Genomic DNA, 26406 nt, shown 5'->3' with positions numbered 1-26406 from the left:
ATCGTTGTCTGTGGTATTAGTGCTCCCAAATGAAGTGGTGAAGCTTTAATGAAATGACCAAAGAGAAGGAAGGGAATGTGTGCGGTATCTATCACACCCTTTCGACACAGGTATCATGATGATCAAATGAAAAAAAGGAAATTAACTAGAAGAAAGAAATATAAGAGATAAAATTAAGAAAAACATTTGAGCTAAAGAAAAACAGAACAAAAGAAGTAAAGACCAAGAGATTAAAACCGTAACACACTGGATTACAAGCCAAAGGACAGTGAAACAAATAAGAGAAAATTAAAAACGAAAAGGAAACGAACAGCCGCTAGAGAAATAGAAAACCGAGAATAATGAAGGAAGATATGATAGCGAAAGATTGTATGGAGGAAACAATAATGCTTACGTTCCCCTGGATTTTGGTAGAATAGCGATTGAATGCAGTTGCCTTGCTTAGAAATTCGTCATGGTTCGTGGATATTAAGTGGTCGAATTATGTTGCAATTGTCGTGAGTTGCCAGATACAGCATTGTGATGTCCAGTCGTTGAAGTGGAAAAGTGAAAGGTCCGTAATAAGTTGAAGACAGCGAGCGTAGAAATTGCCATTTGTCCCAAGTATTGACTTGCAGAACGTTTGGGTTGCAAGATTATTGCATGTATATAGCCTATCCAGATGCAGATGACGAGGATGAACAAGTGTGATTGTCCGTCTTTGGCTGTCCGCAGTCTGGACATTTTGGTGGTGGTGGAAAAGAGCTTTGCACAACACCCATTATGGGAAAGTGAAGATGTTGAATAGAAAGGAAACGAGTGAAATTGCTTCTCTGTTAGAAGCCTGTATAGAAAACAAGATTCTATAATGATTAAAGTTGTATGCAACGAGTGAATTGAAGCTGGATGGATGATGAATGAATTCCATTGACGATCAACCTCATATATAGCTACTTCAACGCCAGCATTCAGAGCAAGTGCTCCAACCTGTGCCTCATTGAATGGGTCTTCTAGATCAGAGAAGAACTGTAACGTTGGAAATACTTCAAGACATTGTCCATCTAAGGCTGCTACCTGAGCATTACCGTGACCTTGGCCCCGTTGGCCTATGATTAGGGCTGCCAACCATGCTACATGGGTATAGAACCAGAAGAGTAACATCTATAGAGGTCGGCACTGCCAGGAACGAAGGAATTGTGGCACCTCATAGGTGTTCGATGACTGAGGCTTGTCGATGTAAGAGGGTAAGAGTGGCTGTTGATTCAGATGAGGCCAGTGAAGGGACCAGGAATCCCTGTCTAGCGCGGGAGCTCAGAACGCGAACTGGACCGTGGTTGGCGATGACGTCCAATGCGCGATCCACCACAGCTTGCGGATTATCAGAGAAACATAAGCAAAACACCATAACGCAGGTTCTCGCGATGAAAGCATCGTGACAATGGCATCTGCAAGCGACATCCTAACGTTGGTCTCCTCACTGACTTTGCGGCTCAGCATATGGATCTTTCTGAGATGGGTAAGTAGAGCTGTACAACATAGTTACGCCTTTCTCGTGGGCACTAAACTTCTAAGAGCTCTTCGTCTGACTTTGTCTCGCAGATTCCTACAACTGTTAGTGCTCCGTAGATCTTCTCGCCCAAATCAACATGAACAGATCTGATGACCCGATCCATAGATCGTACCCCCGCTCGCTACAGCTCTCACCCTTGTCTACGTTCCGTCATTCTTCCGCAGCTTCCAAGAAACCTCAAAATACAAGATAGTGTCGGACGAGCTTGATATCATTGTTAAGGAAGCGGTTGGTTCTGGACGTAAATCGAAGAAATCTCTCTCTCGAGAAGACGTTGATTTAATCGAGGGTGCTGAGGATGGACCGCTCAAAGAGCTCGATGTGCAAGAGACGATCAAATACGAGGAGAAGAAGCCAAAAATCTTCAGGACGCTCTTGACTGGCTTACCTAGTCCGTCATCAATAGGATGGAGCTGGGTCACTTTTGGTATCAACGTTGCTTTGCTGGCAATGACCTTGGATGTTGTCTACCGTGCGCCCTTGCTCTATCCATATCATGATGCTGCTTTTGCCCGCGTTGGCTACGTCTCGGAACACACGGCTAGCATTCTTGTGCGTGAGCCATATGCCTTCGACATCAAGATTGAGTATCGTGAAATCAGTTCTAAAACCTTTGGATCATCATCTTGGCATGACAGAACCATAGCCACGAGTCAACCGGAGCATTGGCTAACCAATGAAACGGACTTTACAACAGTGATCAAGCTGGGGCTGTTGCGATCAGATACGCCGTATGAATATGTGGTTCACACTTCAGGAGGCAGCGTATCGGGTACTTTTACCACACCCCCAAAGCCGGGTCACATATCTTCGCTGAAGGACGACAAATACACATTTGTCCATTCGAGCTGTATCAAGCCTCGAGTTCCCTACAATCCATTTCAGCACCCACTTGAATTCCCAGGCATGGCCCACCTGGCCAGATGGATCCCGGAGCTTAGGCCTTACTTCATGCTGTTCCTCGGAGATTTCATCTACATTGATGTTCCATGGCGATTGGGCAAAGACGCTGAGACCTATCGTCGCGAGTATAGGCAGGTCTACTCATCTCCATCCTGGCCCGCCGTAAGCGAGAACCTTCCCTGGATTCATGTTATAGACGACCATGAGATTCAGAATGATTGGAACGGAAACACAACCGGAGTGTTTGATGCTGCGTACGATGCCTTCTCACATTACCAGGCCAGCGCGAACCCACCTCCACATCGACCGGGGCACACCTACTTCACATTCACACAAGGCCCGGTCCAATTCTTCCTCATGGACACCCGTCGCTACCGCAGCCCAGAGAACAATGACCCCAACGACAAGAATAAAACAATGCTAGGCGCGGAGCAATTGTCCGATCTCTTGGAATGGCTCAGCACGCCACCACCACGTGGGATCCACTGGAAGTTCCTGGTAACTGGAATTCCATTTACTAAAAACTGGCAATTTGGGTCCGAGGACACATGGGGCGGCTACCTGTTCGAAAGGCGAAAGATCCTCGAAGCCGCATGGGAGCTCAGCTCATCCCGCGGAGTGGGCGTAGTTGTCCTCAGCGGTGACCGACACGAGTTCGCCGCTACATCTTTCCCTCCCCCCAAGGACTCCAAGTGGCCCGTCAGTGCGACCGTGCACGAGTTCAGCACGAGCCCGCTGTCCATGTTCTACCTGCCGTTCCGGACATATGGTGAGATTGACGATGAGGATGTATGCATAAAGTACCTGCCAGACGGCAACAGCAAGTTCGGTGCCGTCGAGGTCACGGCGCCCCGTACTAGCGAGCAGAGCCTCCTCAACTATCGATTGTTCATCGACGGACAGGAAGCATGGACCCATGTCATCTCCACTCCGCCAGCACGAGAGGGCAGTCACAGGGCAAAGGATGCAGTGTGGGGTTGAAGGCCTCCCTGGTAGCGATTGCATACCCTCTATCTAAATTTCGACGTTGGTATTTACTGGTAATAATGGGTTGCAAGGATTAGTTTCTTATTCGTAAAATAGGCGCGGCTTATGTACCATCAAAATCTAAGTAATTGTAACATTTATGCTACGCTGAGGACTCTAGAGTACAGCTAACTACCATACATCATCGAGATCGATCTCTACAGCACACAAAGTAGTAACCAAAATAGTAATCATTCATCTTCTCCACCACTCAAGCAAGAAACCAATAGAAACCCTTTCATTATAGCTTTATAATAGTAATACTCCGTAGTAACATTTCTCCGTCGCTGGGGCAAACGTCCCATTCAAGACATCGCCTAACCTAATTTGGCTTGTCTCTGGAGAGAACTACCGTACCTACCTAAGTAATTACGTGGGGTCCGGAGTTCAGCTACAAGAAGCGTTGGAAGGGCGGAGGATGAGGAGGGTGGAGGGAGATTGGGAGGGATCGCACCGCCACCACTGGATTCCGCTGGACCAGGTACAACGATTACCCGCGTGCTGGAGCGGATCGTGTAGAGTTGCCGCCATTGTAGTTCTGCAATTTTATTGTTGTTGTACGAGATGCTGTTGAATTCTGGATATCGCATTGTAAGTGGGCGTAATGCACATGCTGTTGTTGTTGTTGGTGTCTTGGGAAGGGAATTTGCTATGTACGATGTTATGGCCAGATTTGTAATCCTCTATAATTGATTGCAAGTTACATCCTCATTGAGTTACAGATTCTAGCATTGTTAATTGCTTGGCTGTCTTCTTTGCGAACTAAATTTGGACATGAAGTATCATGATGTGGAGGACGAATTATGTTTCTGTTCATGCTCGCATTGAAGATTGGTGGTGATGCTGATGAAGATGAGATTGCGCCAGCACTTTGCCATGCGCTATGAGGTTACATGCGTCTAATGTTCATGTGTGGAAATAATTGTATGCATAGGTGTGCAGGTATGATTATGTGGTATCTAGTTGATGGCTATGTAGAGATAGATTATTGTAACCAAACAGCAGACCCGCTCTGTGATGACGGTAGAGTCGGAACTTTTCTTCTAATGCTAGATGCATGCGCCACAGATGCTGGGCCAATGGAGATTCCTGGTGAAATGTTGCACGAGTGCAACGTTCAGATCCCGCTTGCTGAGTTATTCGATATAGATGGCGAGAGGAGGTAAGATGTGCCCATGGGTGGAGGCTTGTAGAGCCACTGAGTAAAGTATTGTACACAGAACCGTCTATTTAAGATGAGGCTGTGGCGCAGAATGGGACATGGCCTTGTTGGCGTCGCGGAGTTCGAGGATTGGAGCGATGTAATAGGTGTATAGAGTTGAGGGATCTGAAAGCTTGGCCTCTCAGCCGCATGAATGTAGATTTCGCGGAGCCAGATTGGATAAGCTGTGCAATTGAGGGGGCCGAACTGATGAGTGTAGGGGTAAGCGAGTTGGTATGCTGTTCCTCATGAAGAGGAACCCACGAATAAGGATAATGGGCAACCAACGGAGAAATCCGTTGTGAACCACATATGATCCTTTCAAGTCCACTTTCGCCTTGCCTTTTCTTCATCACTCTTTGACCACTCTCTTGGAAGCAGGGCGAATACTAGGTACGATGTGTGTGTCTTCAACTCAGGCTCTGTGCGATGAACTAGTCGACCTTCTTTGAATAGATCTCGACTCTCAAGATCCTTCTTCGCCCGCTCCATTCGGTCATGTTTCGATGGTGGTACACCCTCCAATCTGGCTTTCGACTGGCCATCCTTCTTTTCTTGAGGAAGTTTCTCGCCTCGCTTTCTCGCCTCAGCTTTCCGCATGACCTCTTCCTGCTTCTCTTTCTGCATCCCGTGGAATACCTTTGCTCGACCTTCAACATCGCGGAGCCTTTGTACTGCTTCCTGTACTGTCGCAGCATTGGGATTTGCGCCTCGAAGACCCTCCTCCTGGAGACCAATGCGTTCGCGCCTGACTTCGAGTCGCTTAGCCTGGACTTCGGCCATACCAATTTCTATCCACCCTAGCGATCGCATGGCAGATACTGTTTTGATAACTTGCTCAATGCAAGGAGAGAAGGTGCAGATGCGCACAGCATTCTTTGGGTTGAGAGGGCTGCGGAATGGTTTTGATGCCGTCGAAGGTTGTGGTGTTGACGTAGACGTGTCGCCATCAGGCACCATATCGTCGGAGGCTACTGATTTGAGGACCGCATTCGAAGGCGGAGATCGTGTCAGATGCTTCAAGGCCAGCCAAGGGGCGGGAAGGTCGAGGAAGATGACGTCCGCGTTTGGCTCTGCATCGTTATCCAGGCAAAACCCGTCTTCATATACGTCGCGATTTGTAACTGTGACGAGAGATCCTAGGCCATGCTCCTCGAGCTCTGCCTTTAGTTGCCTTGCCCGTGGTTCGTGAAATTCGAAGCTGTAGACACCACCGTGACGCTTGTGCCTCCTCTTAGCGCTTTTGCCATCTTCTCCAATCTCTTGCTCTCCGCCATTTGTAGATCTATCTTGACCAGGGAGACCATTGAATACTGCTCTAGCTGCGGCATGCGTAAAGCTCCCGCTTCCCGCGCCTGCTTCAATTATGTGATCTCCGGGACGAACCCTCAACCGTTGGAGGATATAGCTATAATCCGGCGTGTACACGACTTGCGTTCGATGCGGCAGGCACAACGTCCAGGTCTCAGGTGTGGGGGGAACCAGATGCGCAAAGCCGCTGCTTGCCGTTGCAGCCTGAGCTATCACTTTCTTGTTGTTCTCTGACTCGGACTTGATCGAAGTCTCAGTGTCGCCATCTCCGCCGCCCTCGCGCTTGCGCTTTTTCGATTTTGCGCGCGAACCAGTGTCAACGACGGATGCGCGAATTTGCGTGCCCCATGGCTGATTGAGAAGCGTGCTGTGTGGGAAAGATCCAAAACGGGTGTTTTCAACCTTTCCTTCCGCGTAATCGGTGTCCGTAGAGGTTGACGATAGAACTGCTGGAATGAGATGATCGCGGCGCAATTGCAATATTCCGAGACTATTGGGAGCTGAATGGGTGCCAGGATCGAGAAATGGGGAGATCTGGGAGTGCGCCATTGGGAGGACGAAGAGGTGGTGGCGCGAGGTTCCTCTGAGAAGCAGCTTCGAGGATTGAAGATGTTTGATGGTTCAAGATCTAGAATCTAACAAAATTTCTAGGATAGCTCCAGAGGGATGTAGTAATACACCGGAATAGTGGTTACCCTCATAGTAAATTGACCAGCTCTTTTTTCTTTGGCGGGGGATCAGAATGCCAAGGCCGACCGGGGTTCCAAATTCCGCCATCAACGTGACACGACACTTTAAACAAAAGAAGAACTGACTGGACTTGACTGTAACAGACCTGGATTGACTCATCTGGTCCCGATAATCCTTCCTCCATCTCATCACGGTATTCTCGTCATTCCTTATTGTATATTGTCTAGCGCCGTCCCCTTGATGGGAGTTCGCTACCTCTCTTTGTCACTAAAACTTTCCTCACTAAGAAGGACCTCCCCACTATTGCGCCCGCAATATATCTATACCTTTCCAAATCCCCCAACTTCACGGTCATTTGTAGCCACCATGGCGACTCCAGCACGCAGTCAGCCGCCGTGGAAAGAGCCCTCATCTTCGGCTCCTTCAAAATTGGCAGTCTACAATTCACTTACTCGATCTAAGAACGCCTTCGTTCCCATCGACCCAGAGAAGGTCACCTGGTATTCTTGCGGCCCCACTGTGTACGACGATGCCCATCTCGGACATGCGAGGAACTATGTGACGAATGATATTCTCCGAAGAATTCTCAAGGACTACTTCGGCTACAATCTACAGTTTGTTCAAAACATCACAGACGTCGACGATAAGATTATCCTCCGTGGACGTCAGCAACATCTACTGGCACAATTCCGACAGAAGAATCCTACTATCACTGAGGAGGTAGTCGATACTACGTCCAAGGCATTCGATGCTTATATCAAGAAGAACTTGCCACTTCTCGGCTCTGACTTGAGCCCGGAGAACTTCAGCAAGGAGTCATCTGAAAAGTATGCATCCGTTATTGCTGGCAAGGCTCTGGAAGGCACAGGGCCACCAAGCGACAAGGAGGCAAAGATCAAGATGCACCTTAGGACTGCAGGATCTGCAGCGACCGCTCTACTAGCGCCTTCTAAGACGAGCGAGTCTGATGTCGCCGAATTCTTTGCTGGGGCAGAGGATGTTCTGTTGCCCTATCTTGATTCACTATACGGTTCTTCAATCGATGCTAACGACCACTCCGTCTTCACAAAGCTCACCCAAAAGTACGAGGGCCGTTTCAACGAAGACATGCAAGCTCTCAACGTCCTAGCACCAGACGTCGTCACAAGAGTGACAGAGTATGGCAAGGAGATTGTCGATTTCGTTGCTAAGATTGAGTCCAACAAGTAACCAACCCTTATTCTGAGGGAAAATTCAGAACGAAGCTAATCATTTTAGGTATGCTTATGCCACCTCTGATGGCTCTGTCTATTTCGACATAGATGCGTTTGAGAAGACCGAGGGCAACCACTATGCCAGATTGGAACCTTGGAACCGCGGCGATAAGAGCCTCCAAGCAGATGGCGAGGGCGCGTTGACCAAGCAGTCGAACGAGAAGCGCAGTGACGCCGATTTCGCTTTATGGAAGTCAAGCAAGCCGGGCGAGCCTTCTTGGCCATCGCCCTGGGGTCCTGGACGTCCAGGTTGGCACATCGAGTGCTCGGCCATGGCTAGCTCTGTTCTTGGATCTCGCATCGACATTCATTCTGGCGGTATCGACCTTTGCTTTCCTCATCACGACAATGAACTGGCGCAAAGTGAAGGCTATTGGTGCTCTTCAACCGGAGGCCACCAATGGATCAACTATTTCTTGCACATGGGTCACTTGTCGATATCAGGATCGAAGATGTCTAAGTCTCTCAAGAATTTCACAACTATCCGCGAAGCCCTGTCTCGTGGTGATTACAACGCTCGAAGCCTGCGCATCATCTTCCTGCTTGGAGGCTGGCACGATGGTGTTGAGATTACTGACGATCTCCGAAAGGCTGGCTCGTCGTGGGAAAGCTATGTCAACAACTTCTTCCTGAAAGCCCGCGATTTGGAAATTCACCCATCTGCAGAGTCAGCAGGAGCTGGCGACGCGAAGGTCACAGAATCTTTCGAGGCTGCCAAGGAGAAAGTCCACAACGCTCTCGCGGACTCCTTCGACACACCGGCCGCTATGCGGGCTATCTCAAGCTTGATTACCGACTACAATTCGTCAGGAAAATCTGGTCTGTCAGATGCCCTCACCTTTGACATCGCACGCTACATCACCAGAATCGTACGCGTCTTCGGTCTGGATGGTACGACCGATCTCAACGATAAAAGTATTGGCTGGTCCGGAATCGACATCCCTGCGGAGGCCAAGGAGTTTGTGTATGCGGCTGCTAGGGAGCGAGACGAAATCCGTCAACATGCAATTGCTGGTGATCTTTCCGACGATCTCCTGCTCTCGATAATATCGAAGGACAAGCCTGCACAAGGACAGCCGGCCGCTTCTTTGCCCTACGCCGAAGTTCTCTCAACCTTCCAGGAGAATCTGAAAGGTCTCGCAGAGAAGAAGGCTTCAGCGAAAGACTTCCTTGCTCTCTGCGATCGCTTGCGAGACCTTGACCTGTGGGATCTTGGTATCTACTTGGAGGACCGCGAGAACGCGCCTGCCATGGTCCGACCTGTCGATGCGGAGCTTCGCGCGGCTCGGGACCAGAAAGAAGCAATTGCTCGCCAGAAACGTGAAGCAAAAGAGAAGCGCGAGCGAGAGGAGGCGGAGAGGAAAGCCAAGCTTGCCGAACAGGCTAAGATCAGCCATAAGGACATGTTCAAATCCGACGAATACAGTGCCTGGGATGCAGACGGCATGCCTACGAAAGATAAAGAGGGTAACGACGTGCCCAAGAGCAAGTCAAAGAAGCTCAAGAAGGAGTGGGATAGACAAAAGAAACTGCATGAGGACTATCTCGCCGGTGCCAGTGGATCATCGTAGAGTGCGATTGTGTTTACTGACAAATCGAGGAGTTTGCGGTCGGGTGGGGTTGTGTGAAAATCGGACAGCATTACATAGGAGTTAGTGTATCATATAGCGCACCACCTTAGACATGAACAGAATCGGCTCCGTCGAGGGGTTGTGTTGCTAAGGGTAACTATGTTACAAGGACTGCTGCAAATCAAATTTTGTTTAAATAAGATACTTTGATGACATAAAGTCCTTGAGATATTTGAATGGCCAATCCAGACTGGCCTTGCTCTGAACAATGTCAATTGAAGGTATCAAAACTCCACTTCCAGCAAAAAAGGGAAGTCCATTTCAAGATTCTAGGAGATACAAATACACCAGTGGAAGTGAAAAGCGCCACAACCACATCCAAAAACCTCCATGACAAAACGATACGAAGAGAATTAGAAGAAGAATACACAGATCAGAACCTCCACTCATCGGGCCAACGCTCATCGTCGACCTTGCCCTGCTGATTCCAGGTGATGGTGGCGTTGGGTGAATTGCTCATCGTGTATATCTCCATAGTGACCTCGCCAGACGACTTCTTCTCAACCTTGACCGCGACCTTGTTTTGCGGACCAGGCTGCTCATTCTCATCGTTCTCCGGGCTCTCCCTGTCCAGCTCGACGTACGCGTACCTCGGGTTCATGATCTCCTCCTCGCCCCCGAGGATACTACTCAGCCTCCTGACACCCACAGAGTCCTTCTTAACGGAGCCGATGACGACGGCCCTCGTGTCGCAGGAGCGAATGTTCGCAGCGTCGTTCTCGCTCCAGTACATAAGCCTCGTGTGGATCTGATGCTGGACGAGCTTGACGTCGTGCAGAGGGCATTCCTCAGCAGTTCCGCGGCGGATGTGCTGCAGGCCGATGGCCTCCTTATCCATGACGATCATGATGGAGCAGCCCTTGAACTCGGAGGTCGAGTACCAGGTGGTGCCCTCCTTGACGGGCCAGAGGTTGTTGCTGCTCGGCTTGACGAATCGGTTGTTGCGCTTTGCGTCTTGGTAGCCGTCTTCGAGGGCGCGGTCGCCTGGCGCGCGCGGGTCGATGAGTTGGCCTAGTTCGGCGGCGATAGGGCTGGGGATGGGTTTAGGATGTGTGAGTAAATTGGGGGAATTGTGTGGAAGCGTCTTACCTGGCGTGAACCATGGGCCCGTAGTTGGCCATCAGAAGGCCCAACAGCGTTGATGTAAGCGCACTCTTCATCATCGAGGAACCAGCCCACATTGTAGCGAAATACTTGCTGAAAAGAGTGACGAATGTTTCAAAAAATGCGAAAGGAAATGAAGAAGGAGAAGGACAAAGAAGTTGAACGAATGCTGAGGGTATTTGCTATGTGGTACTGTTGCGTTAATAAGAAGAACAATTCCTGCAATGTTATATTATATGGGATGCATAGCAGTAGTAGTAGTCGCTTTACTTACATTTACAATTTACCACGCAGCATCAAGCCACATGCGAAAAAGTGGTTATCACATTCCACGTAGATTGTTAAAATCTCAGAAGAGAACAATTGACTTTTCTTCATCCTGATGATAAGTCTCCAGGATCGCGCCCTAAATCCCAGATCCAGATTCCCTCTCGGTTAAGCCAGTCAGGGTTCGAATACAACAGATCTGTATTCAGCGCCACAATGTAAGGATTCTCGAGTGCCTCGGTAGCCATAAACTGTGTTCCTGCAGGTACCGTTGCTCTGTCGTGCCCAAAATACCAGTTTTCGGAAAGGCTCGAATGTTTGAAACGAACAAGGTTCAGCACATGGCTTTCCTTAATCTGGCCACGAACCTTTCGTAAGGCTCGATATGATGGATTCCTCGAATGTTGTTTGGTCCTGAACATCCTACACTTGCGCTGATAATGGATCCAGGAGCCTTTACAACGCTCATATGGAAGAGCAGAGTTGTTCACTCTATCGCTCCCTGTGATTGAAGTTATTGCGCCGAGAAATGTTCGCGCGCGTGGACCGTCGAGTTGCAATCCACCAAGTCGCAGAGCCATTCATGAACTTGACTTCAAATTAATCAGCGACCTGGCAGATCTGCAGTGTGCACGCCGGTTTGCCCCACGAGTAAGCCAATTGGACGCTGTCATTCAAAAACGACTTGTTGCAAAATGTAAATGTAACTGTGGAAGGCTTGGTATTTCGGCTTAGCCCTACAACACCGCGTCCAATTGTCAGACTCCGTAAACATAGAAATCCTTCAACCTTTTTCCTAAACTGCCAACCCAGCTTACTTTGCCGCAACAGACGCCACACATCTAGCTGCCACCTAATAATTGTAGCAACAAACGATCTCTTGTCATTTGCAAAGCCGTGTACCTGTCAGAAAATGCATCTCCAGATCCGCACGGACAGATGTCGTATAGATCTAACCATGTGTACACTTCCTCGTTTGTCGGACCCAAAATATCAATCTCATCCAAAATGTATACCCGTCCCGCCGCAGACAATTTTGTGAAAAAGAAAATCGCAACTTACTCCTGATACATAACCGTCCCTCTTTTGTTTCCTTTGCATCAGTTCTCCATAACGATTTTGCAAACCCACTTACATTCATTTCTTCCCAAGTCAAACCACCATCACCATCCAAAGCCATGAAGTACACCACCTCCACCCTCACCCTCCTCTCCCTCCTCCTCAGCACTCCCCTCACCGCCGCCTTCCAAGTCCGCTTCTTACGCTCCAACGACTGCAGCGGCGATGCGATCGGCGACTCCAAGCACTTCACGCCAGACACGACGTGCACGTGGGAGCACACGCTCAACGGCGCACAGTCGATGTTCATCAGCCACAGCGACGAGGGTGACAACGACAGGATGGTCATCTTGTACGAAGGCAAGGAGTGCAACCCGCGGGACGCGAAGGAGCGCCACGACAACATCGACGGGTATGGTTTCGACGGGAAGTGCGTGCCGATCAAGAGCAATATTGGGAGTCTGCAGGTCTGGCATTTGAACAAGGCGGCGGACGAGCTCTAGGTACGTTTTCGATGTGATAGGAGTTGGGCTGGGAATGTTTGCTAACGAGAGGGTTTTAGATTGATGGATCGCTGCCTGGTCGCATTGGATTTGCGGATTTCTGTTTTATTTCCTTTCTTTTCTTCTGGCTCGTCGTTGATATATCCCCAATGAAAATGCTCTCTGGTGGAGGGCCGAGATACCCTGCAATGGGGCTGGTTAAGGTCGATGTTCAGGATGGGCATTTAGGATGAATTGAGGTTTGGAGGAGTTTCGATTATTTGTTATGTAGGATATGCAGCAAATTTGAGGTTGTCGAGTTGAATTGTATCATTTGTTTGTCCTGAATGAGAAATGCAATGCTGTGCGTGAGGTTATTGGTCATAGTGTATGAAATGCAGTCCGTTAGTGGTAGTTCATCAATCAGGGACATTAGGAGACGATATTATTGACAATGCGATTTCGCACAAGTAACTTAGGATCTGCACTGTAAATCTTGTTCTGCATCGTAAATGTTAGATTGGCACGAACGGTACAAGTTTCGCAGCCACTCGACATAGAGGGAGCAAGTCACACTCCGATGGCTCAACAATGACACATCCTCAAAGAGCGTAATTGTCCGAAAGAGGCAAACCCGCAAGGAAAGACGCCAATGATACCACATGACAGGAACAGTGGGATAATTTCGTTTAAATCCCCATCCTCTTCCTTTTCCCACCCTAGGTACAGTGTGGCCAACTCTTGCGTTCCTTGAGGATCAGGTGTCAAGTGGGCGTTGTCAGGGCTGGGCGGCGCAGCACAGTAACACGGGTTGCCATCTTCCATCACAGGTACTGTGGCAACGAATTCTGGCAGGAGTGACAGAGAGGCCATACAATCGCAAAATGTGTTGTCAACAAAGGAGAATTATGGACAATTAACGGCCGATGCAGATATGAAAAGCTGGCGACTTGTGTTGTTGTTTTGTTTCTCATAAGGTGTAAGTAGTTCCCTGCATGACCTCAAAACAAGAGAAATTCCCAGCGCAGGCATTTCCTTATAAAGATTTATAACCTTCCTGTGCTATACACTAAGACCAGTCTCTCTTTCTTGTCTTTCTTTCTTTATACTTCAAGCACTTCTTCCTTTTCGCATCTCACACCCTCCACCCAACAGTCTCTTCCGCCGCCTCATCTGCGACCGGCACACACTCACTATGGTCCGCAACATGCGCGTCGCCCTCCTGCAAGCCCTCATCTTCAGCACGACCATCACTGCCCTAACGATCCCAACTTTGGACCATGGCGAAAACGGGGTCAACGAGCTCGAGGCCACCAATGAGCTTCCCGGAGATCCTTCTAGCTTCTCTCCAATCACTTACGTTTCAAAGCTTCTCACTCGTCAGGATGGCGAGAACGGTTGCGACTGCCGGAAGAGGGGTTGCACGCAGAACCGGATCTCCGACCCGCAGAACTGCAGGAAGTGCATCAAGTGCAAGCGGACGGAGCGACCGAGCTCAGATGGGAAGACGTGTGTAGAGAAATACGATAAGCGGTACGTACGACCATTCTTCAGGGGATCTCCTCTCGAGTGAAGATAGTCCAATAGAAGACCTCTCGCTAATATGTTGATGATAGAATCGAATCCACCCGACAAGACATGCAGAAGAAGTTCGACAGCAACATCGAAGACGTCCGTCAGCGACAGATCTACCGTTTTGACCGCTGCATCGCGCTGTCCGCCGTGGCGCTGGGCCGCGAAAAGGGCCTCAAGTACCTCGATGCCTTCTTCACTGAGAGGCTTCTTTCCTCCGACGATGTCCTGCCGTACTACCGCAACGTGTCGAACATGGACATCGACTACGAGGGCTCGCGCGACGGCAACGACGACAGGTTGGAGGACGAGAAGTTCATCGACAATTACATCAAGGTGGGCTTCGGCGAGACGGGTGCGAATAAGGCGCGTGGTGTCGTCGTCCGCCAAGAGCAGCAGCAGCAGAGGCAGGGGTTCATGAGGGTGAGGGAGTACTATGGTAGGGTTGGTGTTATCCTCAAGGACACTCTTAAGGATGCCGATCCGGACGTCAAGGACCAGGTCGATAGGAACTTGTACAGGATTGCGGGCAACAACGATGGCAAGCCTGAGGAGGAGCAGAAGAAGGCATTGGACGACTTGATCAAGGAGAAGAACTTCGTGAACTGTATCTTCGGGAGGGAGGCAGAGGCATGAGCGCGGCGCTGATGCTGGCTGCTGAGTCCATTTTGTCGACGGGCATGTTTGCTCTTTTCGTTTACTTTTAACCATATTCACCTGAGATGTATTTTGTAGAACATTTGTAGGGGCTGTTTCTGTTTGGGCGTCTTTATACCATTTGATATGAGAAGATTCCTGGTTTTGTTCAAACGCATCGCCATTTCGTGCTGTTCGACATTCATGGGTGTGAATTTGTGGGTAGCTGTTTGTGGAGAAAAGTAACATCGTCGAAGTAATATTACTATTCAGGTCAGATCATTAGCTAAAGTTCTATCAACAACAGCACAGCGAATGGGTATAAAACGAAATTCCGACCAAGACACAAAACCAACTATTCCTTCTTCAACACGTCTACCATCCACCCTACGCCCTCTCTACCCTCGCGCATACCATACGGCCATGTGAGGACAAAGCAATGCATCTGCTTGTCCCAGTCAAGCCACTCACCATGAACACCCTCTTTCTCGAGTTTCTCCCGCAACATAATAGCATCAGGGCGCAAGATGTCGTAGCCACCCGTAACGCCATGAACTTTGATGCCCCGTTTGGCGAGTAGAGACAAATCAGCATACAGAGGGGAAACGCGAGGGTCTTTGGGGTCCCAATCGCCCGTCCAAGCACCCGCAGTCTCCTTGATGAAGTCCGGTGTGAGGATGGGATCGGCGTGCTTGAGTTTCTCGATGTCGGGGTTCGAGCGCGTGAGGTCTGTCGACGGGCATACTAGCATGAGCGCGGTTGGGTGCGCGGTGTGACTTCGCTTTCCGTCCCTGGAGATTTCACCACCGGCTTCCATGGCGTCTTCTCTGAGGGCCTCCAGTACGAGAGATAGAACGATGTTGCCGCCGGACGAATCACCAGCCAATATAACTCTGTGTCCGTCCTCCTCGGACTGTCGCAATAGCTCTCGGTAGAGTCTAAGCAATGCAGGGAAGCTCTTGGAGGCCGAGTTCTTGGGCGCAAGAGGGTAGGATACGATAGAAATCGTGGTGTCGGGCATCTGCCTGGCCAGCTTTGCGCAAACCTGCCAATGCTGACCGGAAGGTGGGCTCTGCCACCCGCCGCCGCAGAAGTAGTATATCCGCTTGACATATGTCTTCTCGCTCGTGCGCTTCGGGATGATGTCGTAGATGTTGATGTCGCATATGGTTCGGTGGTTCACGGAGCACGTCCTGTATATGACTTTCTGCGGCTTCAGCTTGATGGAACCTTCGCGCTGTTCTTTCTTGGGCTTGACGAGATGGCTGCGTATGCGACGGACGATAATTTGGACGAGGTGCATGTAGAAGTATCGTTCGGACCGGTGGGTGATTCGAATGCTCGAGTTTGTACCCGACTCGATTGGACTCGATTCCATCTTGGTGGAGAGGTCATCAAGCGTGCTGGTAGCCATTGTGACTACTGGTGCTCTGGATTGCTTAAGAAGGTGACACGGCGAGTACTAGAGATGATGCTAAGGAAGGGTAACTAGTGAAAGGACTTAGGGAAGCTATCGAGAGTAGTCGGGATAGTGCAGACAAGGCATCATAGATTAGTAGCGACAGAGCAAAAAAAGGGTACTTCTCATTGTTGACATGGGAGTTTGCGTTGGTTCCACTGCTGCGTATAAATCGGGTAACGGCACGCATCGCTGTCTTCGCGTCATTCTACATGTTCGCGATCGCGATGACGTAGGATGGGCTCCCTAAGCATCGGAGGCTTGAAGTGGCGTGGATGGAAGCGAATTGGGATCCACCAAGGCACGCATGTCTGGGCCAGAGATATATAACTCGTATCATCCGAAGGTGATAACAGGATGAAAAGGATGTATCGATATTCTGTGATGAAGTTAAACTTAATGATTGATGTGGGACATGGATCAATGGTAGGGATGAACCGTCATCGATTCTCCAGGGTCCGATGACTTGGCATTCACCGAGTCGTTCCACCGTCTGCCCTTCTTCACCATCGCCAACTTAGCCAACAGTGTTCTAGAACATGTCAAGTTGTTGGCTCAATTGGCATAGGTCATGATAATCGGTATTCGTAAATCATAATTGTATGAGTTTATTGTGCTGAGAGTTGATGTAGTCCATCCTGTCACATGCTTTCCATTCAACCCCCGGCTTCCACAACGAATGAACGATGAATCCCCTTGTAAAACAATAACAAATGATGTCCAATAACTGTGGCTGACTACTGGCAGAAACCTAGCTCCCCTGAATTGTATGCAAATGCATGGTATATGGGAAAACTGTTCCGAGCATCTTCCTAGCATGTACTTGTACAGCACAAGTAACAATGCCACCGTAGGCGAAAGGAACCTTCGGAACGAGCGGAATAGTTGCCAATGCTCCGCTCCGCCAGCCTCAATGAACAGGTTTTTCCGCTACACTGTCCCTTACACTCAATCTCTTGGGAGCTCTTGGTGAATCCACTATGCATTTCAATTTTGTGGCTAGATATAGGACGCCAATATCTGCCACGCCGGCGCCAATCCGACCCTTCGTCTCAAGTGCCATAAGCCAAAATCCATCATCCAATCTCCGTTACTCCTGATAGGTAGGGCAACTCAGATGTTTAACTTGGCGTACGTATTTAGATAACGAACATTCGAAATGGTGAGATTGTTGTTGTGGCACTACCGTTGCTGCAAGATTAAATTTATGGCCTGCGCCCACATGTGGCTACTGAGGTAGATCTCCAGACATTTTCTAGCAACCCAATCTCCATCCTTGCATTCCCTATAGAAGTGCCTGACAACTTGTTCTGGCACATGATGTCTGATGTGCAATACCTCACCGAAGATGAAGTAAAACAATTCGTTGACGACTTGGACCATAACAACGACCATAACATCGACTACGCGGAACTGGAACGAAAGCTAGATGAGGTTCACGCTCAGATCGCTCCCAAAGCACAACCACACCATCTCCACCATGAATCTCGACCGGACGAAGCGCGACATGAATTCCTGCGGAGTGTGATGGGAACGCGCAAGGATAGGATACCACGAGCCGAATTCGAAGAAATTGTCAAGAAATGGGACATTCCATCGCTCAAGCAGGACCGAAAAGAAGCAGAGAAAGAAGATGACTACCTCAAGAAGATGTCAATATGGAGGCGCATTCGTGCTTATTGGGCCGTAAAAGGACCAGAGATTATGTTCATGGCATTGGTGGTTTCCATGATGCTAGCTTTTGGTATCTGGCAACTAGTCAAGTATGTCACCTATGAACAGTATCGACCTGCTTTCGGCTGGGGCGTCGTGGTCTCGAAAACATCTGCTGGCGTGCTGTATCCCACGTTCTTCTTCATCATTCTGTCCATGTCGAGATGGTTCTCGACCTGGCTTCGGCGATTCCAGCACATCTCACGGTTCATCAACTGGGATCTCTCCCAATCATTCCATATCAAGATGTCCTGTGTGGGACTGTTCTTTGCGACTCTCCATGCCATCGGACACTTGACTGGGTCGTTCGTCTTTGGAAGTAAGGCCAGTCGACAACAGAATGTGGCTGCGGTCATTGGACAAGATGCGGTTCCGAAGTCCTATCACGATTACGTTAAATCGACGCCAGGCTGGACCGGATTGACAGCAATCGGGTGCTTCTACCTTCTCGCTGCCATGAGCATGCCTCAAATACGGAAGTGGAGCTACGAGGTCTTCCAACTCGGCCACCTCCTCATGTTCCCTATCATCGGGCTCTTGATAGCTCACGGAACCGCAGGGCTCCTCCAATGGCCTATGTTTGGTTACTGGCTAGCTTTTCCTACTCTTCTGGTTTTGATGGAGCGAACATGGCGCATCGTCCTATCATTCTGGCATATGCCCGCCGACCTCGAAGTACTCGACGAAGAGACAGTGGCCATCACCGCTCAGGTCCCAAAACACCGACTTTGGGACTACAAAGCTGGCCAATACGTCTTCGTCCAGGTCCCACAGATATCATTCTTCCAATGGCACCCATTCACAGTCTCGACATGCACAGGCAATACCATGCAAGTTCATATCAAAGCCGACGGCGACTGGACCAACGCGCTTCACGGCCTTGCGAAGCGAGGCGAGCGAACGACCATCAAGATCGGGCTCGACGGACCCTTCGGCGCGCCCGCGCAGCGCTTCTACGACTTCGAATACAGCATGGTATTCGGCGCCGGAATCGGCGTAACGCCCTTCTCTGGAATCCTCACCGACCTCCAGCAGCACGAGCTCGAGCGTACGATGTCAGGCGAGAACAGCGACTCGACGCAGAACGAGTCGCCGTACCAGGACCACCGACGCATCGACTTCCACTGGATGGTGCGTGACAAGAACAACCTTCTGTGGTTCTCCGACCTCCTGAACGAAGTATCCCGCGCCAACGACCTGGATAAATCGCACCTCGACATCCGCATCCAGACATACGTGACACAGAGGCGCAAGGAGATTTCGACGCACGTATTCCGATGGCTATTGGAGAAGCATAGAACGGACGGCCATCCGCAGTCACCGCTCACCGGGTTGATCAACCCGACTCATTTCGGTCGACCGGATCTGGAGGCTATCATGGAGGAGCACTACCAAGATATGTGCAAGGAGCTTGCGCAGAGGCGTGGCTTGGAGAAGAACAACAACAATGCGAGAAGTAGGAGGACGTCGCTGGGTCGGAGGGCGTCGTCAGTCGACGATGAGATCAAAGTGGGCATCTTCTTCTGCGGACCTCCTGTCATCGGGCTGCAGCTTGCGGATCGATGTCAGGCCATGACTGCGCGCGGACGCAACGAAGGGAGGAAAGTAGAGTATCATTTCATGATGGAAGTTTTCGGTTAGATGTAGTTTCTGTAGCATACTTAATCATTTCATTTCGCATCCGCCCATACATACATCCAATTTCGTTCCCTAGAAGCCCAAGCTCATATACTCATTTCACGTAAATCTTCAATCCATCCATCAATTCATTCAATCAATTAATCGCAACGACCTCCTCATCCCACACTAACCCTCCACTCCACAACCACATCGTTCCCCTCATCCCCCAGATCCTCCGTATACGTAACAGGGAACCACCCGCGCTTCCACCCGCCGACGTGCCTACCCAGCATCCACCCCGCCTCGTTGATCTCCTGCACTTCGAGTACGTCGCCCACTTTCAGCGCTAGTTCGGAGTCCTGCTCCGGGATGAAGTCGTAGATTACTTTGACGCGGACTGGTGATGTGGCTGAGGGGCGGATGATGGGGTGGTTGGCCATTGGGTGTATGGTTGTGTGGGGTGATGGGGTAGTTGATGTGAGTTGTGGGGGGAGTGCGGATGACTGATAGCTAGGAAGTAGAATCCCCGGGTGTTGATGGTTTGGCAGGTTTAAGTAGATGGTTGGTTCTAGAGATGATCCTGATGATCCTGTGGTCTTGGATCCGCAGTGGCTTTTATGTGTTCTTCAAGCGCTGTTAACCCGGGGACGTAGTCCTGGTGTAAGAGTGGTGGTGAGGCTGACAATTACGGAGTAATGCTTAACGGCAGGGATACGGACTAATCTGGATTAGGAAACTGAGGTCTGCAATCCGTGCCGTGAGGTGTTTCCATTGGAAATGCAAATGTACGATGTGCGTGGTAGTTTCTATGTTTAATGGGACATTTTGTTCCTTTTGACATTGCATTCAACGGGTCATCAGTTTTAGGGACGCTGCGGGGCATTGGTGATCTACCTGCAATGAACGTGTGGCGGTGGGATTGTCATAGCCCATTGATTAAGCTACAAACATCCACGATTGCAAAATAGCGAACATTCTTGGGCGAGAAACACATAAATACTACTGCAGTATTACAAGCAAATATTCACGTAGGCATGGGAATCAAGAGGTGGTAATTACCGGGCGCTCGATAGGTCTATTAGATCATGGTAAGCTATCTAGGAAAGCTTTAATTCTTGCCTAGCTCTTCCCTACTCAAATTCAAGTTTCAATGGTACAGCAGGTGAATAGAGAAGTAGTTGTTTGCCGACAACACCAGAAGGTTGGTTACAAGGGTAACAGTAGCATCCTCGGATCCCTTCAGAAAAATTATCTTAGTTGGAAAGATTATTCAAACCCGCCTAGTCAGGTAATTTGAACGGTTTGTCCATAGTCCAGGAACGATATTCAATTGGTTTCAAGGATTGCGGAGGATGGAAAATGAGAATGATAAGTGCCAACAAAGGCCTTTCCTGCCTCGATGATTTGTTTGAATTGAAGCAGTTGACCCGCAACGTACTTTCCTTTCCTATAAGATCGATCCAGGCGGCGATTGCAAAGTGCTGTTTCTGCTCACGATCCTTACTGATCAACCTTCAGTTCAGTCTCATTTCGATGCTAAGAATGGCTACTACGACATTCAAGAAAGCCATGCTTGATCCTATCGGAATGGCTACAGAGACACTACATACAAGTTCGCAGAACGAAAAGCAAGCAACTACTACGGAACTCTCAGACAGGACTAGCAGCGAGGGGCAATCATCCCTTCAGAAGCCCAGTGATGTCGAGCCTACCGATTCTAGCCAACCCACTGGTCTTCTGAAAATGGAGGCAATCACTGTCGTTTGGACTAAAGATTGGCTGATAGCCGCTTACGTCCTGTATGTTTGTTGATGCATTCTTAGGAGTCTCTTTACTGAAACTCGCATACAGAATGTGGCTCATCTCCTTTACAAATATTCTACAGCAGCAGGCAAACTATTCCTGGACCCCATACGTTACTAGCGAGTTCTTGCTTCATGGCTTGACCGGCATAACGGGTATTGTGGCTGGTCTGGTCGGTGGAGTTTCGAAACTCCCTCTTGCAAAGTTCATCGATATTGTTGGCAGACCGCACGGATTTCTGCTGTGCTTGGTTTGCATTGTTTTGTGTAAGCTTAGATCATCCTGCCACACTTTCCATATCCCTAACTTTGTTAAGCATTGATACTCAAGGCTATGAGTAAGAACGTGCAAACCTACGTTGCAGCGCAGGTGTTCTACTGGGCTGGTATGAATGGCGTTGATTACGTGCTCGACGTTTTCGTCGCGGATACCTCGAAAATGAAGAATCGAGGTATTTTGTGGGCTTTAAATAGCACGCCGTATATATGCAACACGTTCGCTGGTCCAGAATTGGGCCAGAGGTTTTTAGACAACAGTACTTGGAAATGGGGCTATGGTGCTTTTGCTATCATCACCCCATTCATGTGCATTCTATTCTGGTCCATCTTCTACCTAATGTCGAGAAGGGCGAAGACGCTCAAGGTCATCGTTCGACAGCCGTCCGGCAGAACTATCCTCAAATCTATCAAGCATTGGTGTATCGAGTTTGATGGTAAATGGAACAGGTCTTCTTTCCGACTGCAGCTACTTGTTGCGAACTTATATGCAGTTACTGGTCTCCTCCTCATTTGTGGTGGTTTTTCGATCCTCCTGCTTCCATTCAGCTTGTCCGCATACCAGAAAGATGGATGGGCATCGTCCTCGGTCATTTGCATGGTCGTGTTCAGTATCATCTGCCTGATACTGTTCGCCATCTGGGAGAAGTTCTTCGCACCTCGGACATTCTTCTTATTCTACCTAATGAAGAATCCAGCCGTGGTAGCTGCTTGCTTGCTCGGAGCGAATACATGGATTGTGTTCTAGTATGTCCGAATACTCAGCATGCTTAAAGGTTGTATGCTTACGCCATTTAGTTCGTACAAGATGTACTACAGTTCATATCTCCAAGTTGTCTTTCAGCTATCTGTCGCGAAGGCAGGATATATCACGAACGTCTTTAATATTGTTTCTTGCGCCTGGGGTGTCATCATCACATTGTGGGCTGTCATTTACTCTGAGAATTTCAATCACGTACTGACAAGTCTCAGTGCATTCAAATATTCGGATAGGTTCAAATGGGGCGCAGTTATCGGAATGCCCCTCCAGATTCTCATGACTGGGCTCCTGATCCCATTCCGACGACCAAATACCCCAATTGGCCTTTTGGTCATGATTGAAGTCATCGGATCGATATCGAGCGGCACGCTCGTGATGGTTGAACAGCTTTCCGTCATGTCGGCCGTTCCGCACGAAAATATTGCTGTCGGTCTTGCAATCCTTTCAATGATTACATCAATTGGAGGATCGATTGGACAGGCGATATCTGCTGCCATTTGGACGCAAGTCGTACAGAAGAAGATGTACGAATACATGCCAGATAATATGGGAGATCAGACACCGTTGATATGTGGTAGTCTCCCAAATCAACTTGCACTCTCATGGGACTCGCCCGCAAGGCAGGCCGTAGTGAGAGCATACGGAGATGCGCAGAGAATCATGGTCATTGTGGGAACTTGTGTCCTTGTTCCATGTCTTCTCTGGGTATACATGCTCAAGAACTATTCACTTTCCGAACACAAGGACAGAAAGGGGATTTTGATGTAGACGATCAGTGTAGTGCAACATCAAGTTGTGTGTAGCACAAAATCACGGACGAAGTGATGAAATGAAGCAGATTTGACGTTCCTGACAACAATGGAATCTCTTCATCGTACGAGTAGATTATTTGGGGTAATTATCCATTGATGTCTTACTTTGAGCCTTACTTCTCAGGTTTTGCCTAGTATACAGTGCACCTCGGGATGTAATCCTGGTCAAGTGAGAGACCAATAGACTATAGCTATTAAAACACGCTGGGTACAGCCACGGGTTGCCTTGCCTCTGCCTAAATCATGCCATGCATAGCCGCATTCCATCATGAGGCAGGACACCTGAAGGATTGGCACCGGTGAGACTGGGTCGCAGCGAAACTACAAAGCGTCCAGCTCATCCGTATTTGCTATTCTGCCATTCTACTACCTAAACTCGCGAGAATTACGCTATTGACATTATGAAATGCCTGACGAGCGCGCAAGGTGTCGTCGAATGCTATTGCGAGACTTTGACTACGAATGACAGCAAATCAGATGCAACCGGCTTCTGGCTCACAGTTGCCATCTTGATCCTTACCTTCGCCATCGAATGGAGCGCATTTGCGAGCGAAAAGACCAAGTCTGCGAAGCCCGAAGAGTCTACGACGACTCCAACACCAGACAACAGCGACGTCCCTGCAGCAGAATCTCAGCCAACCCAGGATACACCACAGTCTACATCGAACGACGAATGGCTATCGTCGTTTAATTGGAACGTATCGCCGCAACAGCGCGCAACACGATTCGTGCTTGCCAGCTTCCTCATGATACCATGCCTTATCGCGTTTGTATACCGCATCAAAGGAGCGACAAACGGACTTGAAGCGACATTATGCAATGAGATCGATCCGCCCAACTGGGCTCTCCTCGTCATATTCAGCATCCTGCCGTTCGCATGCAGTGTCACGGCCTGGCTGCGCACACTCGTCGATTGCATCCTTTCGCGCTGGAACCGTCATCTGAACTACTGGTGGCCGTGTCTTCTACCGGTCGCCGCCGCCTTGTTTGGTACTTTCATGGTTGTCTGCACGTTGTTTGTGTTGGTTCGCGGGTGCGTCCTGATCTTGATGGGACGCTCGGAGTCGGCTTTCGACTTTGAGTCACAGTCGTCACCACCAGAGAGCGTGGAGTTGTCGGCTGTCTCCAGCGAGGTACCTGACGAGGAAAGAGGCCTTATGCATGATGTCGATGCTGGTGCAACTGACGACGATGCTACGGTATATAGTCCACGGAGCTCAGTGGAGGAGGAAAAGCGCAGTTGAAGGAGGTACTATAGATTCTTGATATTGTCCATTGGTTTCCATGTTCATACAGCGGTGGTGTTTCCAATCCAGGGATGTTGTTAGATAGCCGTGGAACGGTGACAGTAGAAATATCAATCAGGCAGTGGTAATCGACCTCCTCGCATGCAGTCCAGAATCCATGCTTCCTGATCGGGATGTTGCTGCTCCCTACCTTGATGATGAAGGTGATTGGTACCAACATTGAAATGTCGTCAACTCGGTTAGCATGCAACTCAACCTCATTCGGCGACTTCGGTGTCCCATCACAACCCTCATTCGGCGACTTCGGTGTTTGGTCACAAACCCATTCACTGCGCCGTTACACATGTGTGATCATGTTGAAATACCTTAAATACGACGTTGTACCTCCCAAAGCCGAACATACCCGTCACCGTTGCAATACCCCTCTCGAACCTTGATTCGACAATCGGTGTAGACAAGAGGGGAAAGGGACAACACTCTCCAGGGCATCTGAATACTGTAAAAAGGGAGTACGTTGCACCTCCGCACTTGACATCATAAGAGAAACTTCGACGACTCCTCGAAGGTATTTGTAGTTTCTGTTGCTCGTTTAAACCTGCAACCCCCACTTCCCTCCACACCGGCCGTATCGCCAAATCCTGACACTCGTCAATCACGCCATCGCCCCAGCACAAGCAGCGTCGACAATATGGTTCAGGTACGCCTATACAATTATCCCAATCTGGGTGGTTCAAAATACTGGGGCCCTGAGCTGACGTCATTGGTCGGATTCTTTTTAGTTGGACTACACTGTTAAAAAACCGCTGAACAGAGAGCCAGATCTCGAGAAGCTGGTCTCAAGGTACGTGGAATGGATGAAACCCCTGATATATATCTATGAAAGCAAAGCTGAGATTAATTATAAAGTTTCATTACTACGTCAGGGGGATATGATCGCAATCATGGACCCATACCACATCTCGACGCCGCTACCCACCGTGTTGACGTATATGGGCTTGTTAAGACCGACCTATCCTTATCAATCGATGACTTGAAATCTCTCCCACAGCATTCCGTCATATGTGCTCTCCAATGTGCAGGAAATCGTCGGCACACCATGCGTGTGAAGCTGAAAGAAGTCAACGGCATCGACTGGTTCGACGGCGCCGTTATGAATTGTAAATGGAGGGGACCTCTGCTCAAGGACGTCTTGGAGCTGGCCAGAATTGACGTTAAGAAGGACAAGTGGAAAGACGCCCACGTCGCTTTTGCATGTTTCCAGACCCCCTGTCAGGACGATGAGTATTATGGCGCTTCGATCCCGCTCGAGCGAGCAATGGACCCGGACAGCAGCATTCTGGTAGCGCTCGAGATGAACGGGAAGCCGCTCCCGCCGAACCATGGCGCGCCCGTTCGCATAGTGACGCCAGGAATTGCTGGTGCCAGATCCGTCAAGTGGCTTGATCGTATCACGGTTCAGATGAGCGAGAGTTCGAATTACTACCAGCAGCATGATTACAAGATTCTGCCACCCGAGGCGGATTGCAAAGAGAAGGCAGAGAGTTGGTGGGGAAAGGTACCGGCGATCCAGGATATGCCGGTCAATTCTGTGATAGCGGTGCCGAAGAAAGATTCAAAAGTCAAGCTGGACGAGAATGAATGCATCGAGGTCAAGGGTTATGCTTTGCCCTCCGGAGCTGAAGGACCCATTGCCAAAGTCGAGGTTTCCGCCGACGGAGGGAATACCTGGACTAATGCTGAGCTGCTATCGTCCGACCCTTTGAATGAGAAGGGCGCAGACTTGAAGTGGGCGTGGACTTTGTGGAGGGCAACTGTGAAGATTGAGAAGGGCCGTGACAAGACTATCTTGAGTCGCGCCACCGACGCTGGTGGGAATTCGCAGTGCGTGTGCCCGGAATGGAATTTTAGAGGCGTAGCCTATAATGGTTATGGAGAGGTGACTGGTGTTGAAGTTATTTGAGCGGCAGGCATTCTGATATGACTCTGGTTGGGTCACGGCGTTTTTGGTGGTTAAGGGCGATTGGCACACTGGA

The 26406-nt window shown here is 49.5% G+C and overlaps 12 protein-coding genes across 12 annotated transcripts; 8 read left to right on the top strand and 4 right to left on the bottom strand.

Annotated features, from left to right (window-relative positions):
• Window positions 1-1367: 1367 nt before the first annotated feature.
• Window positions 1368-3686, top strand: BU24DRAFT_361881 (Metallo-dependent phosphatase). Its single transcript, XM_033524161.1, has 3 exons — window positions 1368-1495; window positions 1579-1590; window positions 1655-3686. Exons 1-3 carry the CDS (start codon window positions 1418-1420, stop codon window positions 3431-3433), a joined length of 1869 nt encoding a protein of 622 aa, XP_033389608.1. The 5' UTR covers window positions 1368-1417; the 3' UTR covers window positions 3434-3686.
• A 1136-nt stretch (window positions 3687-4822) lies between these two features.
• On the bottom strand, window positions 4823-6674 carry BU24DRAFT_18011 (tRNA methyltransferase complex GCD14 subunit). Its single transcript, XM_033521604.1, has one exon. The coding sequence runs from the start codon at window positions 6537-6539 to the stop codon at window positions 5001-5003; it is 1539 nt and encodes a 512-aa protein (XP_033389607.1). The 5' UTR covers window positions 6540-6674; the 3' UTR covers window positions 4823-5000.
• Window positions 6675-6777: 103 nt separating this feature from the next.
• BU24DRAFT_416926 (uncharacterized protein) lies at window positions 6778-9706 on the top strand. The gene is made up of 2 exons (XM_033526585.1): window positions 6778-7885; window positions 7938-9706. The coding sequence occupies exons 1-2, from the start codon at window positions 7047-7049 to the stop codon at window positions 9502-9504; spliced, it is 2406 nt and encodes an 801-aa protein (XP_033389606.1). The 5' UTR covers window positions 6778-7046; the 3' UTR covers window positions 9505-9706.
• Window positions 9707-9879: 173 nt separating this feature from the next.
• Window positions 9880-10857, bottom strand: BU24DRAFT_416925 (uncharacterized protein). Its single transcript, XM_033526584.1, has 2 exons — window positions 10654-10857; window positions 9880-10595 (listed from the first exon to the last, which is right to left on the bottom strand). Exons 1-2 carry the CDS (start codon window positions 10743-10745, stop codon window positions 9938-9940), a joined length of 750 nt encoding a protein of 249 aa, XP_033389605.1. The 5' UTR covers window positions 10746-10857; the 3' UTR covers window positions 9880-9937.
• A 1104-nt stretch (window positions 10858-11961) lies between these two features.
• On the top strand, window positions 11962-12796 carry BU24DRAFT_446320 (uncharacterized protein). Its single transcript, XM_033530760.1, has 2 exons — window positions 11962-12497; window positions 12557-12796. The coding sequence occupies exon 1, from the start codon at window positions 12114-12116 to the stop codon at window positions 12495-12497; it is 384 nt and encodes a 127-aa protein (XP_033389604.1). The 5' UTR covers window positions 11962-12113; the 3' UTR covers window positions 12557-12796.
• Window positions 12797-13491: 695 nt separating this feature from the next.
• Window positions 13492-14949, top strand: BU24DRAFT_416921 (uncharacterized protein). The gene is made up of 2 exons (XM_033526583.1): window positions 13492-14009; window positions 14093-14949. Exons 1-2 carry the CDS (start codon window positions 13672-13674, stop codon window positions 14682-14684), a joined length of 930 nt encoding a protein of 309 aa, XP_033389603.1. The 5' UTR covers window positions 13492-13671; the 3' UTR covers window positions 14685-14949.
• Window positions 14900-16541, bottom strand: BU24DRAFT_416920 (alpha/beta-hydrolase). Its single transcript, XM_033526582.1, has one exon. It carries the CDS (start codon window positions 16096-16098, stop codon window positions 15040-15042), a length of 1059 nt encoding a protein of 352 aa, XP_033389602.1. The 5' UTR covers window positions 16099-16541; the 3' UTR covers window positions 14900-15039.
• An 897-nt stretch (window positions 16542-17438) lies between these two features.
• BU24DRAFT_383304 (uncharacterized protein) lies at window positions 17439-19497 on the top strand (the record flags this gene model as incomplete). Its single annotated transcript, XM_033524802.1, has 2 exons — window positions 17439-19312; window positions 19349-19497. The coding sequence occupies exons 1-2, from the start codon at window positions 17461-17463 to the stop codon at window positions 19495-19497; spliced, it is 2001 nt and encodes a 666-aa protein (XP_033389601.1). The 5' UTR covers window positions 17439-17460.
• On the bottom strand, window positions 19449-20148 carry BU24DRAFT_416919 (SH3-domain-containing protein). Its single transcript, XM_033526581.1, has one exon. The coding sequence runs from the start codon at window positions 19914-19916 to the stop codon at window positions 19653-19655; it is 264 nt and encodes an 87-aa protein (XP_033389600.1). The 5' UTR covers window positions 19917-20148; the 3' UTR covers window positions 19449-19652.
• A 915-nt stretch (window positions 20149-21063) lies between these two features.
• BU24DRAFT_338136 (siderophore iron transporter mirB) lies at window positions 21064-23082 on the top strand (the record flags this gene model as incomplete). The annotated part of the gene is made up of 6 exons (XM_033523119.1): window positions 21064-21275; window positions 21328-21545; window positions 21596-21991; window positions 22049-22301; window positions 22353-22475; window positions 22527-23082. The coding sequence occupies 6 exons, from the start codon at window positions 21064-21066 to the stop codon at window positions 23080-23082; spliced, it is 1758 nt and encodes a 585-aa protein (XP_033389599.1).
• A 293-nt stretch (window positions 23083-23375) lies between these two features.
• On the top strand, window positions 23376-24535 carry BU24DRAFT_416918 (uncharacterized protein). The gene has a single exon (XM_033526580.1). The coding sequence runs from the start codon at window positions 23528-23530 to the stop codon at window positions 24368-24370; it is 843 nt and encodes a 280-aa protein (XP_033389598.1). The 5' UTR covers window positions 23376-23527; the 3' UTR covers window positions 24371-24535.
• A 526-nt stretch (window positions 24536-25061) lies between these two features.
• Window positions 25062-26370, top strand: BU24DRAFT_446316 (molybdopterin binding oxidoreductase; the record flags this gene model as incomplete). Its single annotated transcript, XM_033530759.1, has 3 exons — window positions 25062-25070; window positions 25153-25214; window positions 25280-26370. 3 exons carry the CDS (start codon window positions 25062-25064, stop codon window positions 26331-26333), a joined length of 1125 nt encoding a protein of 374 aa, XP_033389597.1. The 3' UTR covers window positions 26334-26370.
• Between the last annotated feature and the right edge of the window lie 36 nt (window positions 26371-26406).

The sequence above is a fragment of the Aaosphaeria arxii genome, assembly GCF_010015735.1.
Source record: "Aaosphaeria arxii CBS 175.79 unplaced genomic scaffold BU24scaffold_1, whole genome shotgun sequence".
NCBI classification, from domain to species: domain Eukaryota; kingdom Fungi; phylum Ascomycota; class Dothideomycetes; order Pleosporales; genus Aaosphaeria; species Aaosphaeria arxii.
The sequence above is the reverse complement of the archived record's forward strand: the minus strand, read 5'-3'. Positions and strand labels throughout refer to the sequence as shown.

Bases quoted from the DNA above. Each gene is read 5' to 3' on its own strand.
- BU24DRAFT_416926 (XM_033526585.1), top strand. From the start codon at position 7,047: ATGGCGACTCCAGCACGCAGTCAGCCGCCGTGGAAAGAGCCCTCATCT. The intron at 7,886-7,937 runs GTAACCAACCCT...TAATCATTTTAG, and splicing joins GCTAAGATTGAGTCCAACAA to GTATGCTTATGCCACCTCTG.
- BU24DRAFT_18011 (XM_033521604.1), bottom strand. From the start codon at position 6,539: ATGGCGCACTCCCAGATCTCCCCATTTCTCGATCCTGGCACCCATTCA.
- BU24DRAFT_361881 (XM_033524161.1), top strand. From the start codon at position 1,418: ATGGCATCTGCAAGCGACATCCTAACGTTGGTCTCCTCACTGACTTTG.
- BU24DRAFT_416919 (XM_033526581.1), bottom strand. From the start codon at position 19,916: ATGGCCAACCACCCCATCATCCGCCCCTCAGCCACATCACCAGTCCGC.
- BU24DRAFT_416921 (XM_033526583.1), top strand. From the start codon at position 13,672: ATGGTCCGCAACATGCGCGTCGCCCTCCTGCAAGCCCTCATCTTCAGC. The intron at 14,010-14,092 runs GTACGTACGACC...TGTTGATGATAG, and splicing joins GTAGAGAAATACGATAAGCG to AATCGAATCCACCCGACAAG.
- BU24DRAFT_416918 (XM_033526580.1), top strand. From the start codon at position 23,528: ATGAAATGCCTGACGAGCGCGCAAGGTGTCGTCGAATGCTATTGCGAG.
- BU24DRAFT_416920 (XM_033526582.1), bottom strand. From the start codon at position 16,098: ATGGCTACCAGCACGCTTGATGACCTCTCCACCAAGATGGAATCGAGT.
- BU24DRAFT_446320 (XM_033530760.1), top strand. From the start codon at position 12,114: ATGAAGTACACCACCTCCACCCTCACCCTCCTCTCCCTCCTCCTCAGC.
- BU24DRAFT_416925 (XM_033526584.1), bottom strand. From the start codon at position 10,745: ATGTGGGCTGGTTCCTCGATGATGAAGAGTGCGCTTACATCAACGCTG. The intron at 10,596-10,653 runs GTAAGACGCTTC...ACCCATCCCCAG, and splicing joins GGGCCCATGGTTCACGCCAG to CCCTATCGCCGCCGAACTAG.